The sequence below is a fragment of the Oncorhynchus mykiss genome, chromosome 3 (genome assembly GCF_057628025.1).
Source record: "Oncorhynchus mykiss isolate SJ-2025 chromosome 3, ASM5762802v1, whole genome shotgun sequence".
Classification (NCBI taxonomy): Eukaryota; Metazoa; Chordata; class Actinopteri; order Salmoniformes; family Salmonidae; genus Oncorhynchus; species Oncorhynchus mykiss.
In genome coordinates this window covers 69,474,972-69,490,769 of record NC_143024.1, presented here as the reverse complement: position 1 = coordinate 69,490,769, position 15,798 = coordinate 69,474,972, and the positions used below count along the sequence as shown (strand labels likewise).

General features: G+C 43.9%; 1 protein-coding gene across 2 annotated transcripts in view; it reads left to right on the top strand.

Annotated features, from left to right (window-relative positions):
- Window positions 1-14,760, top strand: part of LOC110520285 (transcription activator GLI2.L) — a 103,210-nt gene extending 88,450 nt beyond the window's left edge. For both annotated transcript variants that reach the window (XM_021597475.3, XM_090230057.1), the window contains exons 9-14: window positions 490-621; window positions 3,221-3,370; window positions 4,368-4,532; window positions 4,807-5,085; window positions 8,271-8,619; window positions 10,223-14,760. In XM_021597475.3, the coding sequence (XP_021453150.2) occupies window positions 490-621; window positions 3,221-3,370; window positions 4,368-4,532; window positions 4,807-5,085; window positions 8,271-8,619; window positions 10,223-12,576 (3,429 nt within the window). In that variant the 3' untranslated portion in view covers window positions 12,577-14,760. The remainder of the gene's footprint in view (window positions 1-489; window positions 622-3,220; window positions 3,371-4,367; window positions 4,533-4,806; window positions 5,086-8,270; window positions 8,620-10,222) is intronic.
- The last annotated feature ends 1,038 nt before the right edge of the window (window positions 14,761-15,798 follow it).

Here is a 15,798-nt window from a genome sequence, read left to right as displayed (position 1 = left end):
ATGGGTGCGTGTTAGTGGCAGGGAAGTCAGGTGCAGGAGAAAAAACTTGGTAAAAACGGAGTTGTTTAAAAAATGCTGATAAAACTCCAAAAACCTAAATGTACTAAATAACAAAAGTGGATACAAAACCCGTCGCACACCAACATGATACATGCACAATTACATACAATCAAACAATCTTCGACAAGGACATGAGGGGAAACAGAGGGTTAAATACACAACATGTAATTGATGGGATTGGAACCAGGTGTGAAGGAAGACCAGACAAAACTGGAAAATGACAAATGGATTAGTGATGGCTAGAAGGCCGGTGACGTCGACCGCTGAACACCGCCCGAACAAGGAGAGGGACCGACTTCAGGCGGAAGTCGTGACAGTATAGTTGGTTATATACAGTACAAGCTATTGTCAACACACACACAAACTGTGTGCTTGCATGCACATAAGACAGTCATGAACCCCTCTCTGACTGAGTCCTCTCATCCACAGGAGCATGTCCTGGACCTGAGTGAGGAGCTGGACAAAGATGAGTGTAAGCAGGAGCCAGAGGCTGTCTACGAGACCAACTGTCACTGGATCGGCTGCAGCAAGGAGTACGACACCCAGGACCAGCTCGTTCATGTGAGTAATTATTAAGTGATTTTTAGTAACCACACAGAGTTAGGACATCTGTGAGTAGGGGCCTGCTGGTGCCTCTACAGTATGGATATGCTTGTGACTTTCAGTGGACAAAAACGTAAGGCAAGAGAGAGGCACACAGATACTTTTTTTAATGTTCAAAATGGCCTCCTCTGCTCCTCATTAAAGCGTCATTCCAGTCAGGTTTAAGATTTAACCAGTCAAGGCAGTAGTAACTGATCCTTTCCTGTGGCGGACACGCGCAGGGTTAATGAGGCCTGTTGATTCCGACTGAGGAGACGGAGGTACTCTAACGCCCCTGCAGATGTGACCCCCAACCCCTGGCTCTCAGCCACCTCTGACCTCTGAACCCTAGAGGCATGGCAGTAAATCCATCGTCATACTCAGAGCTCTGGAACTCTGTCCTTTCCTCTCTAAGGAACCCCTGATGCAGCGCTCTGTACTCTACTCCAATAGGCTATGATTAACTGGGATTGTCAGTTCAGTACCTAGACTGGGAGTCTCTGAGCTGAGTCTGGAATGTTCTGAAGTCTCTAACTCCCAGTGTTACGGGTCAGGAGTGGATTCACCTTAGCCCCTTTCTCGTCCCCTTTCCAGCCTCCAGTCTGTCTTGACAAAGAAAGTCCAGGAGTAGAGCCACCTTAGAACCCCATTTACCCCCTCTTTCCCCCCTTTGCTCCCCTCTCCTCACCCACCCTATCACTTCTCCCCCTCATCCTGCCACCCTGCCCCAGTCGTCCTGACAGAGGGCATGTCCAGACCATCCCAGTAAGTTCCAGGATCCATTCCCCCTACACTGCATCTCTGTCAGGGATTGAAGGGATTAGGGAACAAAGCTAGGGCCTGGTGGTGTGGGGTGTGGATGGACATGGTGAAGTAGAACACATACCACAACTCACTGGAATAATGGAATAAGGGAAAGGCAGCAAGGAAGGAAAATATAAAAATGAACAGTAAATGTCCACGTGTGAATGAGTCTCTTGTTACAGTGACTTCTAATTACATACCAACGTAGATGTAGACATCTGTAGATGTAATAACTGAGAGTCTGCTGCCAAGTATTTGATAGTACTTTATCCCTCCATCTACAGTACACACCCCCTGTACTGTAGTTCCAAGGTTTTACACAATGTTCTCACCAGTCATACAAGTGAAATCACTCACCTTGACAAAAAATACACAAAATTATGGCGTAGAACTTCTAAGTTCTATTTACCCAAAGTAATCCTTCCCCAATAGCCCCAAATGATGGTTTCAGTATGGTATGAAGAGTACATGGCTGAAAATGGAAGCCTGCTGCAGGCCACACACTTCATTTGTTCATCCACTTTTCCTCTGAAAAAGAACTGGGCAGGATCAGGACTGTCAACCACTAACCCAGTCAGTGGGTGGATGGCTACATCCCAAATTGTACCCTATTCACTATATAGTGCACTATTTTTGACCAGGGCCCGGCTTGTGACAAAGTGGCCACATTAGTAGGGTATAGTGAGGGTGAAGGTCCCCAGGAGACAAAGTGGTTTGTCTGGCTGTGTGAATATTTTCCATGTGGTTGTTTGTGTGTGTGTGCGTGTGGCTCAGTGAAAATGGAGGGATAGGCACTAAGCAGGGTAATCTTACCAAGTGGCCTTGCATGCCTAGACAATACAGCAGAATGAGTCTTCCTGCCCTCCTGACCACACACACTTAAATGAAAGACAGGCAGTTCCTCTGAAACAGAAACTCTGTGTTTGATTCTACGTTTTGTTTTCTGTAATTTAATGGAATGTAACTCTAGACATTTCTGTCCAATCACTGTCATGTTTTTGAAACGCTCAGGCAAAAATGGATGCATGTCTGCAAGGTCCTTTGACCATCTTTCAACCATGTCAGTGACGACTAACATTTTAAAATACTGACAGACAGTACAGCCAGCCAGCCAGCCAGCCAGCCAGCCATCCATCCAGCCAGCCATCCATCCATCCATCCATCATTTATTTATCTCCAGATAGAAAATAAAATCAAGCATTCAAGCATGGACATCTCAGAGTAGTGTACACACGGTATGTTACACACTATTGGTTTCCTGGTCAAAGCGAGAGAGAGAAGGAGATGTGTGTAAATCTCAGTTGTCAGGAAGACAAGTAAGGATTGTGTGTGTGTTTAACTATTTATGAATAGTAAACAATCAACAATTTGACCAACTCGGGACATTTTGTTAGTCCCCACAAGGTCAAATGCTATTTCTAGGGGGTTTAGGGTTAAGGTTAGTATTAGTGTTACGGTTAGAATTAAGTTAGAGTTAGGGTTAGGAGCTAGGGTTAGTTTTAGGGTTAAGGTTACGTTTTTGGGTTAGGGTAAGAGTACGGGTTAGGTTAGGGGTTAGATAAAATAGGATTTTGAATGAGAATTGAATTGTGTGTCCCATTTTTAAAGACATAAACACATCTGACAACTTGTTGATTGAGAATATCAGATCCTGAAACAGATGAGGTTCATGTCTATCTCCCAGACAGGTTGAGATACATGGATATGCCTGCTTTGTTTTACTTCCATGTGTTTTATTCCCATGTAACCCCATGTTCCCCTGTTCTCTCTGCAGCATATCAACAATGACCACATCCATGGGGAGAAGAAGGAATTTGTGTGTCGCTGGGATGAGTGCTCGCGGGAACAGAAGCCCTTCAAGGCTCAGTACATGCTGGTGGTCCATATGAGGAGACACACTGGAGAGAAGCCACACAAATGCACAGTAATAACTCCAATTCCCAACATGCACCCGGGCATGTACACATTCTCCCAATAAGCCCAGAGCCTTCTATAATAGGTCACGTATAAGCCAGTCACTTAACTATCTCTGCTTGTATCACACACATTTATAAGTCCTACCTCTGGTTATGATTCTGCTTTGTGCACTATAATAACTATAGACCATAGCCTTAAAATGGTACTTTAGCTTCTCACCAGTAGAAATCCATCCACTCCACATAGAATAGTCTTCTGGGCCTTTACTAAGGAATTCATCTGTTGCACTGATTCACTCATGATAACATTTTTGTGTGTAGTTTCCTCAGCTTCAAAGCTCAATAATGAGGGCTTGTGAGTCCATTAAAAGATAACTTCTGAGAAGAGAAGACTTCACAAGGCTGATTGACATGAGAGGAGGATGTTAGTTATTCAAGTGTAAAGAGGACTAGGGGTCCATGGGTCCTTATTAAGATCTACTCTACTGTATAGTTTAGTTGCTAAATCCCACATGCATCTCATTCACCCTAGCTATCTCCCTCTCTACCAAGTCTTGTGTTTTTGAAAGGGAGGATCTCAGGTCTTTTATGTCCACATTTGAGCTAATCTAGTTTGATCCCATCTCTCACACTCTGTCAATTACCCACAGTGCACAGCATAGCACACTCTGAAGGAATACCAAATCCTACCACATAACAATGCATAGCATACCAAAGCTAAACACAGAACTGCTCAGCTGCTTTGTTTCAACAAAGTGTTCCATGATGTCAGGCGCTTTGCTTAAATAGTTCTAATAGTCATTTTTCTCAAAGAGCAAATCATTTTTGTGGTATATGTCAGTCTCTTTTAATAGTCATTTTCTCAAAGAGCAAATACTTTTGTGTGATGCCAGAGTCTCTGAGGCTATTGCTAACGCTGACCTTTGTCTGTCTCTCTCTTCTCTCTCCCTCCCCCTTTCCATCAATCAATGTTTCCATCCATCCCTCCTCTCTCTCGCTCTCTAGTTTGAAGGATGCTGTAAGGCCTACTCTCGCCTGGAGAACCTGAAGACCCATCTGAGGTCTCACACAGGGGAGAAGCCTTACGTCTGTGAACACGAGGGCTGCAACAAAGCCTTCTCCAACGCCTCAGACAGAGCCAAGCACCAGAACAGAACTCACTCCAATGAGGTAAGGCTTCTATAGACACCCAACCATAGACAATCAAATGAGAGACACACTGTGAGCTACATCTATGTATGTACCCACTGCCATTATTTAAATAACCTAATGCACATTTAAGTTCATTGTGTTTACACTTTTCAAGGATTTTTATGTCCAATATGCAGTTAACATTCTGTTTTATTTGTGTTTTACATAATGTATTTTCAGAAGACAATGGATGAAAACAGTAATCAACTTTAACATCAGATAATAAGATATTGTGTAAAATTATTCTTCCCAGAAACCCTACATCTGTAAGATCCCTGGGTGCACTAAGCGCTACACAGACCCCAGCTCTCTCAGGAAGCATGTGAAGACGGTCCACGGACCTGAAGCCCACGTCACGAAGAAACAACGTGGCGATGTGCCCCCCAGGGGTCCTCCTAAGGGGAATGGAGAGAACGAGGCAAACGCCAAACAGAGTCGTAGAGGGATGGATGGAAAAATGGAGGCCAACAGCACCATTAGAGGAGCAGAGGACTGCCTGCAGGTCAAGTCAATCAAGACTGAGAACTCAATAGTAAGACTGGATGTGACATTTTATTGTGTCATAACAGCTGCCTTTAACAAAGCATTGACTTTGACTATTGTCAAAATCCTATCATCTACTACTAACAACTTAATACTATAAATGCTAATCTTAACATTATCATTCATACATGTTATATGTTATTTGAGTCTTGTGATGCAAATGCAAGCCTTTCACCATTTATCATATCACCTTTCACATGAACTGATCTGTGATACAACTGCTGATGGTCTATCCTCTTCTTAACCTAACTCACCTCTCTGGTCACTGCTTGAATGTGCTTCTCTTTCCTTAACACTTTCCCTATTGGACAGGCTTCACTGAGGTGAGCACCAACACTGTTTCTATTCCTTTCAATGCTTTTTAACACTGCATGTCAAACCTGAGTCAACAGTCAATATATTTGAAATTCACTACTCTGTTCCTCCATGTATTAAAAACAGAGGACTTTCCAAGAGCTTCTGGTTTTAAAGTGTATACTAGCTACAGTTAGATGTTGTGATGTACTGTGAAATCTACCCAATGAGTTATACAGTGCCTTTGAAAAGTATACAGACCCCTTGACTTTTTCCACAATTTGTTACATTACAGCCTTATTCTAAAATGGGTTAAAAATATATATATATATATATATATATTAAATCCTCAGCAATCTACACACAATACCCCATAATACAAAAGTGAAAACAGGTATTTAGAAATGTTTGCACATTTTTTAGAAATAAAAACCTGATATACCTTAGGTACTATTCAGATACTTTGCTATGAGACTCGAAATTGAGTTCAGGTGCATCCTGTTTCCATTGATCATCGTTGAGATGTTTCTACAACTTGATTGGAGTCCCCTGTGGTAAATGAAATTGATTGGAGATGATTTGGAAAGGCACACACCTGTCTATATAAGTTCCCACAGTGGACAGTGCATATCAGAGCAACATGACAGAGCTTGAGTGGATCTGCAGAGAACAACGGGAGAAACTCCACAAATACAGGTTTGCCTCATACCCAAGAAGACTCGAGGCAGTAATCGCTGCTGTCTTCTTGTCAGAGCGAAAACCAAGCCGAAGGAATTGTCCGTAGAGCTCCAAGACAGGATTGTGTCAAGGCACAGATCTGGGGAAGGGTACCAAAAAATGTCTGCAGCATTGCAGGTCCCGAAGAACACAGTGGCCTCAATAATTCTTAAATGGAAGACGTTTGGAACCACCAAGACTCTTCCTAGAGCTGGCCAGCCGACCAAACTGAGCAATTGGGGGATAAGGGCTTTGGTCAGGGAGGTGACCAAGAACCCGATGGTCACTCTGACATAGCTCCAGAGTTACTCTGTTGAGATGAGAGAACCTTCCAGAAGGACAACCATCTGTGCAGCACACCACCAGTCAGGGCTTTATGGTAGAGTGGTCAGATGGAAGACACTCCTCAGTAAAAGGCACACGACAGCCCACTTGGAGTTTGCCAAAAGGCACCTAAAGACTTTCAGACTATGAGAAACAATATTATCTGGTCGGATGAAACCAAGATTGAACTCTTTGTCCTGAATGCCAAGCGTCATGTCTGGAAGACACCTGGCACCATCCCTACGGTGAAGCATGGTGGTGGCAGTATCATGCTGTGGGGATGTTTTCAGCGGCAGGGACTGGGAGACTAGTCAGAATTGAGGCAAAGATGAAAGGAAAAAAGTACTGAGAGATCCTTAATGAAAACCTGCAACAGGACAACAACCCTAAGCACACAGCCAAGACAACGCAAGAGGGGCTTCGGGACAAGTCTCTGAATGTCCTTGGGTGGCCCAGCCAGAGCCCAGACTTGAACCCTATTGAAAATCTCTGGCGATACCTGAAAATAGCTGTGCAGCAACGCTCCGCATCCCAACCTGACACAACTTGAGAGTATCTGCAAATACAAATACAGGTTTGCCAAGCGTATAGCGTCATATCCAAGAAGACTCGAGGCTGTCATCGCTGCCAAAGGTGCTTCAACAAAGTATTGAGTAAAGGGTCTGAATACTTATGTAAATGTGATATTTCTTCTTTTTTTTCAATTATAAATTAGCAAACATTTCTAAAAAACTGTTTCTGCTTTGTCATTATGGGGTATTGTGTTTAGATTGTTGAGGGGAAAAACGATTTAATCAATTTTAGAATAAGGCTGTAACGTAACAAAATGTGAAAAATGTCAAGGGGTCCGAATAGTTTTGAAGCCACCGTGCCTCCATCTTGGCACTCCCTCAACGTTGTAAGAAATATTTTAGAAGCTATAGAAATGCGTTTATAAATGCAATTTAAAAAATCCATGTTTATTCTATTGCACACACCTTAATGCTTACTTTTAAATTGTGTTATGTGAGCTAAACATACAAATAAAACATTTAAAAATATATATAATATTATCCTTAAAGTATACTTTTTTTGAAAGTACTAATGTTACTTCCCCCACTGCAACAGAACAATACATGTAATTTTGTCCTTAAAACATTTAATTGAATACTGTGGAATTCCATTCATTCCTATGGAGGACTGCTCTCCTGGGGAGTGCCTAAACAGGTGGCTTCAAACCCTCTCATTGGCCAATACATAGTATCAGCAATCCAGTGTTTGTATACTATAAGGACCCCTTTGAACACACACACACACTTTATTCAGTTCTATTCTTCTGTGGCCTAGAGATCTGACAGTAATGTCTATCAGGCCATGATAAAAGTAATTATCAAATTAATATTCAAACAACGGGACTGTTCAGCATGTGCGCCGAACAAATAGTTCCAGCAATCAAGCTGTGATCAAGACTCTTTCTAGTTCAGTCTGTGTCAGAAATAACCACTGTCAACACTTGACTATGATGAGAATCACAGTATCCCCCGTCCCTCCACTAGACATGTTTCCTTTAGAAAAAAATCTAACAATTCTATGATAAATAAGATTATGAAACTAAAGCTAGGCTACATAATTAATTTAATTTATGGTTTTGCAAAGTTTACCTAATTTATTAATCTGAATTTTGAAACTTTATTTCATCTTTAAGCATCTTTTTTATAATAACAATGCCCTGTCTGACAGTGATAACCGTTTCACACTACCATGCCAATCCAAACCAAATCGACTAGAGTAATGTGAAAAGCCCTTAATAGGCTTGATTCGGTGTCTAACCTGAACCACCTATCCTGTCCCCCTCTCCAGACGTATCAATCCAGCCCGGGCGGTCACTCGTCATGTAGCAGTGAGCCGTCGCCACTTGGCAGTGCCCACAACAATGACAGTGGAGTAGAGATGGCCCTGCACAGTGGGGGCAGCTTTGGGGACCTGAGTGCACTGGATGACCCTCCCATGGTGGACTCCTCTACCCTCTCCCCCCGCAACTCGGTGGGGGTGGGTCTTGGGCTTCATAAAGGGGGAGGAGTCACCATCAAGCTGGAGAACATCAAGAAGGAGAGGCTCAAGAATGTGAGGGACTCTTGTCCCTGGGCCAACTCTGGTCCTCAGGCACCTCAGGTCCGAAACACCAAGCTGCCTCCCATTCCTGCTGTTGGTAAGTGTGAAGTTCTATATTGGAACAATATAGTTTTTGATAACAACTGTTTTTAAGAACCTGCAATAATTCTGAACGATTAGTAAACGATAATAAGGAATAAAAAAATAATTGTGGAAAAAATATTGCACATCCATAATAGGAAAGATTGAGTTGAGAGGAATATGTGAAGAAGCCTTAGAAACCTAGAAAGGGGTTTTTCTCTATAAGCTTGGCACATCTAGCCACTGGGATTTTGCCCATTCTTTAAGGCAAATCTGCTCCAGCTCCTTCAAGTTGGAAACTTTCTGCTGGTTTACAGCAATCTTTAAGTCATAGAACATATTCTCAATTGGATTGAGGTCTGGGCTTTGACTAGGCCATTCCAAGACATTTAAATGTTTCCCCTTAACCACTCAAGTGTTGCTTTAGCAGTATGCTTGGGGTCATTGTCCTGCTGGAAGGTTAACCTCCGTCCCAGTCTCAAATCTCTTGAAGACTGAATCATGTTTCCCTCAAGAATTTCCCTGTATTTAGCGCCATCCATCATTCCTTCAATTCTGACCAGTTTCCCAGTCCCTGCCAATGAAAAACATCCCCACAGCATGATGCTGCCACCACCATGCTTGACTGTGGGGATAGTGTTCTCGGGGTGATGAGAGGTGTTGGGTTTGCGCCAGACGTAGCGTTTTCCTTTATGGCCAAAAAGCTACATTTTAGTCTCATCTGACCAGAGCACCTTCTTCCAAATGTTTGGGGAGTCTCCCACATGCCTTTTGGCAAACACCAAATGTGATTGCTTATTTATTTTCTTTAAGCAATGGCTTTTTTCTGGCCACTCTGAAGCCCAGCTCTGTGGCGTGTACGGCTTAAAGTGGTCCTATGGACAGATACTCCAATCTCCGCTGTGAAGCTTTGCAGCTCCTTCAGGGCTATCTTTGGTCTCTTTGTTGCCTCTCTGATTAATGCCCTCCTTGCCTGGTCTGCGAGGTTTGGTGAGCGGCCCAATCTTGGCAGGTTTGTTGTGGTGCCATATTCTTTCCATTTTTCAATATTGTATTTAATGGTGCTCCGTGGGATGTTCAAAGTTTTGGATATTTTTTTATAACCCAACCCTGATCTGTAATTCTCTACAACTTGTTTGGAGAGCTCCTTGGTCTTCATGGTTCCGCTTGCTTGATGGTGCCCTTTGCTTAGTGGTTTTGCAGACTCTGGGGCCTTTCAGAACAGGTGTATGTATATATATATATATATATATATATATATATATACTGAGATCATGTGACGATTGCACACAGGTCGACTTTATTTAACTAATTATGTGACTTCTGAAGGTAATTGGTTGCACCAGCTCTTATTGAAGGGCTTCACAGCAAAGAGGGTGAAAACATATGCACACACCACTTTTCAGTTTTTTATTTTTTAGAATTTTTTGAAACAAGTTATTTTTTAAATTTCACTTCACCAAAATGGACTATTGTGTGTATGTCCATTACATGAAATCGAAAAGAAGAAAAAAATGACAGGTTGTAATGCAACAAAATAGGAAAAATACCAAGGGCGATGAATACTTTTGCAAGGCACTGTATATGTTATAATGTGGTTCCTTTTGTTGGTTCCTCAGGTTCCCTTCTGGAAAACTCTAATATGATCGCTCCACCCGGGCTCTACCCTGGTCAGCGTCTTGGTGACCTGTCATCATGCGAGGTGACCATGCTGAACCAGCTAAACGAACAGGGCCGCCGGGACAGCAACACCAGCACTGCCAGCTCAGCCTACATCAGCCGGCGCTCCTCTGGCATCTCCCCTTGCTACTCCAGCCGCCGCTCCTCCGAAGCCTCGCAGTTCAGCAACCGCCACAACAACATCAGCTCAGCCGACTCCTACGACCCCATCTCCACAGACCTGTCCCGTAGATCCAGCGAGGCCAGCCAGTGTGGAGGTGGAGGTGGAAACCTCTCTAGTTTGCTCAGCCTCACTCCTGCCCAGCACTACCATCTCAAGGCCAAGTACGCTGCTGCAACCGGGGGAGCTCCACCTACACCTCTGCCCAACATGGAGCGTATGAGCCTCAGGACCAGGATGGCCCTGTACGGGGACCACTCCCAGGAAAGAGAGAGCTTATCCCACTCTCAACTGTTCCACCCACCTACCGCAGCCGTTCCCAGACGCTGTAGCGACATCGGCTATGGTAGCCATAGCATGATGCCCCACGAGGTCCCTGGGAACCTTCCCCGGCGAGCCAGCGACCCCGTCCGCAGACCTACCCTAGACCCACTATCCCTTCCACGAGTCCAACGCTACAACAGCATGAACAGTATGAACCCCAACAGTATGATGCCTCCTCCCTCTGCCGACCGCCGGGGCCTGGCCATGCAGAGCTACACGCGATCCGACGGAAGCCTGCACCACCACCCCTTCGCCCCACGGCCCCCCAGCATCTCAGAGAACGTGGTGATGGAGACCATGGCCGTGGACGGGCTGGACCATGCAGGAGATGAGGACATGGTGCTGCCTGATGATGTCGTACAGTACCTCAGGTCTCAGAACACTGGCCCTGGCCAATCAGCAGGCCCCGCCAACTACGCCAACAGCCAATCACAAGGCGGCTTCCAGGTCCAGGGGAATATGACCTCCTCCCAACAGCAGTTCTATGGGCAGAGGAGGATGGCCATGGTGGATGCCAACATGCCCCTGTCTGGGTCAAGCCAGGTTCCCCTACCCCCCTACCAGATGAGCCCTGGGTCTGGCTCCCAGCAGCAGCAGTACCCAGCCTCTCACAGTAGGAACAACAAGAACAACATGCCAGTCCAGTGGAACGAGGTCAGCTCAGGGACTGTGGATGCTACAGCCACCTCCAGACTCACCAAGCAGAACCTCCTCAGAAACAACAACCTGGCCATGGTCCAGCAGAGACAGAACTTTGGGCATTTCCAGGGTAGAATGGGTAGTAACAGTAACCAGCAGGTGATGCCCATGAGCCAGAATATGGCGCTACAAGGCTACACCCAGAGAAGCAACTCCCAGTGGATCAACTCTGTCCAACAGCAACAAAGGCAGCCATGCAGCATGAACTATCCTGAGCAGATGAGTCCCCAGCAGGGATATGGCCAAGAGATCATCCCTGTTCCTAACTCTGGATCTGGGAATGGCAGCTTTCGACCCAACTTTAATGGCATGGCACTGCCCAACGGCAGGGTGATGGCTACACACAACAATCCTGATACGCAGATCTACAGGTCAAGGACTCCGGTTGAAAGCTATGCCCCCCACATGATTCAGGTTGACCAGCAGAACTACAGTATTTCTTCTCAGCAGCAAGACGTCAATACTGGGAACAGAGCTGGGATGCAGCCCAGGCCTCCCATGGAGCCCAAGTCTATGAGCAGTAGACAACACTCAGGGTCCAGAGGTATGATGCAGCAGAACCGTTTCCCTCAGTCTGACTTGCATCACAACACCTCTGAGGCCAGTCCAAAGAGACCGGGTAGCACCGCAGCACATACCGGCGGACATAACAGAGACTCAAACTCCAATGCTTCAATGTTTTATGCTGGCCAGATCCAGATGTTTGAACCCAATAACAACCACAATGTGAGCTTCAACTCCCCCATGTCCCCCGTTATGGGCCAGACACCGGGAGGCACCACTGTTACCATGGCATCTCCAGGGGTCAACCAGGTCACCAGCACCGTTGACTCATCCGGCTCCTCTGGATCGATCTCTGGCGTGGAGCATGCCCAGATCGACTTTGACGCCATGTTGGATGATGGAGACCACTCCAGCCTGATGTCAGGGACCCTCAGCCCCGGACTCCTCACCAGCCTGTCCCAGAATTCCTCGAGGCTTACCACCCCCCGTAACTCTGTGACCCTGGCCTCTGTGCCAGCAGGGATCGGTAATATGGCCATCGGAGACATGAGCTCCATGTTGACCACCCTGGCTGAGGAGAGCAAGTTCCTCAACATGATGAGCTAAGGCCTTGGCTGTGTCACAATAATCTCTCCTTTCTCCCGAACTGTGCACTTGTTCACTTCCCTTCTTGTATTTGAAAGAAAATATATCGCATCTCCCTCTAGCCTAGCCCATGCCCCACTAATCCAATGCTTTAATTTTGTGGGGAGGAGGGAAAGAGTGCACACTTTGGAAGGAAAGAAAGATTATTGGGATGCCCCATTGTGTATTCAGACCATTTCAAGGAAAATGTACTATAAAAGCACTGATTATATGTAACAATACCCTATGGAAATAGTTACTCTTCAGGAGCATGTCAATCTCCGCTGGCCTGCATAGAGACTTTGCTTATCCAGTAATATGTCATATTTGCTCAAGTACATTTTAAGTAGTGTTTGTGTTGAGAAAGTAAGTATAGTAAAGACATAAGGAACATTTTAAAGACATAAGGAGCATTATCACTGTTTTGAAAAGCCATACTTTGTATCTACGAATAAGAATAGACAAGAGTATAAAACTACATCAGCAAATATGTGTCCATTGCTCCGTATTTGTTGATGTTTGTTACTCTTTAAAAAGCAGTGCACTGATAGCAGTTCACGAAGTGCCTTGCTAAATAGATTATGTTTGAATAATATGTGAATTCATGAAACATACATACATGTAACGATGTTGCCAGGTAAAAAGGCATGAGGAAATATTAGAATCATTTTCTTATTACGACCTTTGATCATGTTTATAGATATACTGTATGGTACGTGCTTTAAATTATGTTAAAGAGACTTGATTATTTCAAGTACAATATGATGCAACTATAGAACATTGTGATGCTACATTGTTAACATCCATCCATGTATAGAGGAGCTTGCAGTGGAACAGGATCCCATGCAAAGCTAGAGACGGTTTTCGTGGACCCAGATTAAGCCTAATGAAGGACTAAAAACCATGCTGAGTGGAGATTCTCATTTGAAAGTGATGTTTAGTCCAGGACTATGCTTAATCTGTGTATATGAAACCAGCCCCTAGTGTGGAGGAGATGGCCACTTGTCATACTGTATAAAATATCTTCCAAGTGCCCTCCAGAAGCTGTACAGTAACCCTCCAAGGACTCTCCTCTTTGTGAGACTGACTGTATGATAAAAAAGGACAGAGATCTGCCTCAGTGTAAATCAGTCTGTGGAGACACACGCTAACCTGGACTCAGGGGTAGACGTAGCATAGTAAATCTAAATACGGGACACTCCTATTAGTATGATATGTTATGTATTAATTTGTGGATGCCCATCATCCATTTCGGATGGTATGTTATGAATTACAATCCGTATGATATGTTACAAAATGCATTTCTTACAATATTTAACAAATAGCAATTTGTTCAATATGTTACAAATTTGCAAAACGTATGATATGTTACGAATTCCAATTTGTTGTGATTAGCTTGGTGGTAAGGTGGCTAATGCTAATGTTAGCTGGGTGGCCAATGTTTGCTAGACTAGGTGTTAAGGTTAGCAGTTGGATTAAAGGATTAGGATTAGGGGAAGGGTTAGCTAACATGCTAAGTAGCTAAAAGTAGTAGGTAGTTGCAAAGTTGCCACAATGCTAAAGTTGTGAGATTCGAACACTCAACCTTTGGGTTTCTAAACGTTTGTGTTATACGCCTACCCATCCACCCTGACCAACCGCCCTACTTTAATTTTTGCCTTAAGTAACTGTCTCTCTTATGTAACCAATCCAAACTTAACATATCCTAATTTGAGTATTCCTGATTTACGTTTACAATGTTACATCTAGTCTATTAGACCAGGCTGTGCACACATACCCTGTGCCTGTCTAGGATGTATCAGATCTCTGAAGGAATATGCTAGTACTCCATGTGTACTCGGTGGACATGATTACACACTAATTTGTGGATTCATTACCCCTCCCTACCCCCTGGGCTAGACATGGACTGTATGGAGAATCAAATAAGGGATGAATTACTTTGATTACAAATCATATCAAGAACAATGATACACCGCAACCTCCTCAGTTTTTATTTTAGTTTGCTTGCTGGAATTAAAGTAGCCTTACCGTATGTACAGGTATGCTGCCCATCCATTTTACTGTGTGTGTGTGTGTGTGTGTGTGTGTGTGTGTGTGTGTGTGTGTTGTATATAGCTTTTGTACATTTCAAATACAGTATCTCAGTTTTTTCTGTTTTAACCAAAATGCTGTGTTGTGTCTCCTTTGAAATCACATGGTCTCGTCCCTCTGGGACACATGAAAGCAAAGAATCGTTATTCAAACTCTTCAGCACACACCCTAATGAATTGTAGACACCATGAATACCATCCTCATGTCAAATAATTCATCTTGATCAAAAATACCCATAGAATACCCATAGAATTGCATAGGATCTTTATGATTCTACCCCCTTAACACTGCCCATACGTTTCATATCATACATCATTTTCTCCTGGTCATTTATATACGCAAACTTTTTACTGTTTATAGCTAATATTTGTGTTAGCTGATGTAAAAAAAATATGCATTTGCTGTTTGAAAAATATAATCTAGCTACAGCATTTGATGCGTAGCGATAAACGATGCCTATTGTTCACTTAGGGTAATTGTATCATAGATGAAGGTGAGTGGTGGTTAAAAAAATATATATAACAACATAAGTTACTACTTTTTCTCTTTGATCCCTTCTCTTTCATACATTCACAAAAAATATGTACTTAAACAGGCTCCATAGATATGTATCTTATGAGGCTTTTACAGTTTTTTTTTTACAACATTGGCGAGGGCAAATATTCTACCTCTGAAAACCCAGTCGAAAAAGGATCCTCTTAAAACGCATAAAGAGCTGGCATGTTGCCCAAAATCGACAGTGGCAGGCAGGCTCTGAGGAATGGTTTTTCAGGAATCACATAAAATGCACCAGTGGAGAAAGATAAAAAGAAAGACAGACAGAAGGAAAAAGAGGGAGAGCGAAAGAGTGTGTGTTGAAGAAGAGCCAGAGAGAGGGGGCTGTAAAAGGAATGACGCGTGGAGAAAGTGTAAAGAAAGGGGGAACAAATGATTTTACTCTGACAGGCAGCGGAACTCTGCTGAGGATCCTTTTGATGTTTGTCACTGATTGCTCTTGCCACTGGAATTCCTTATTCTCTCAGAGAAAAGATGGGAGCAAAATAGCCCGGGGTAAGAAGGGATCTCAGAGAACAAGATGTTAACACGGGAGCCAAGTTGATCAGTAACGGACAA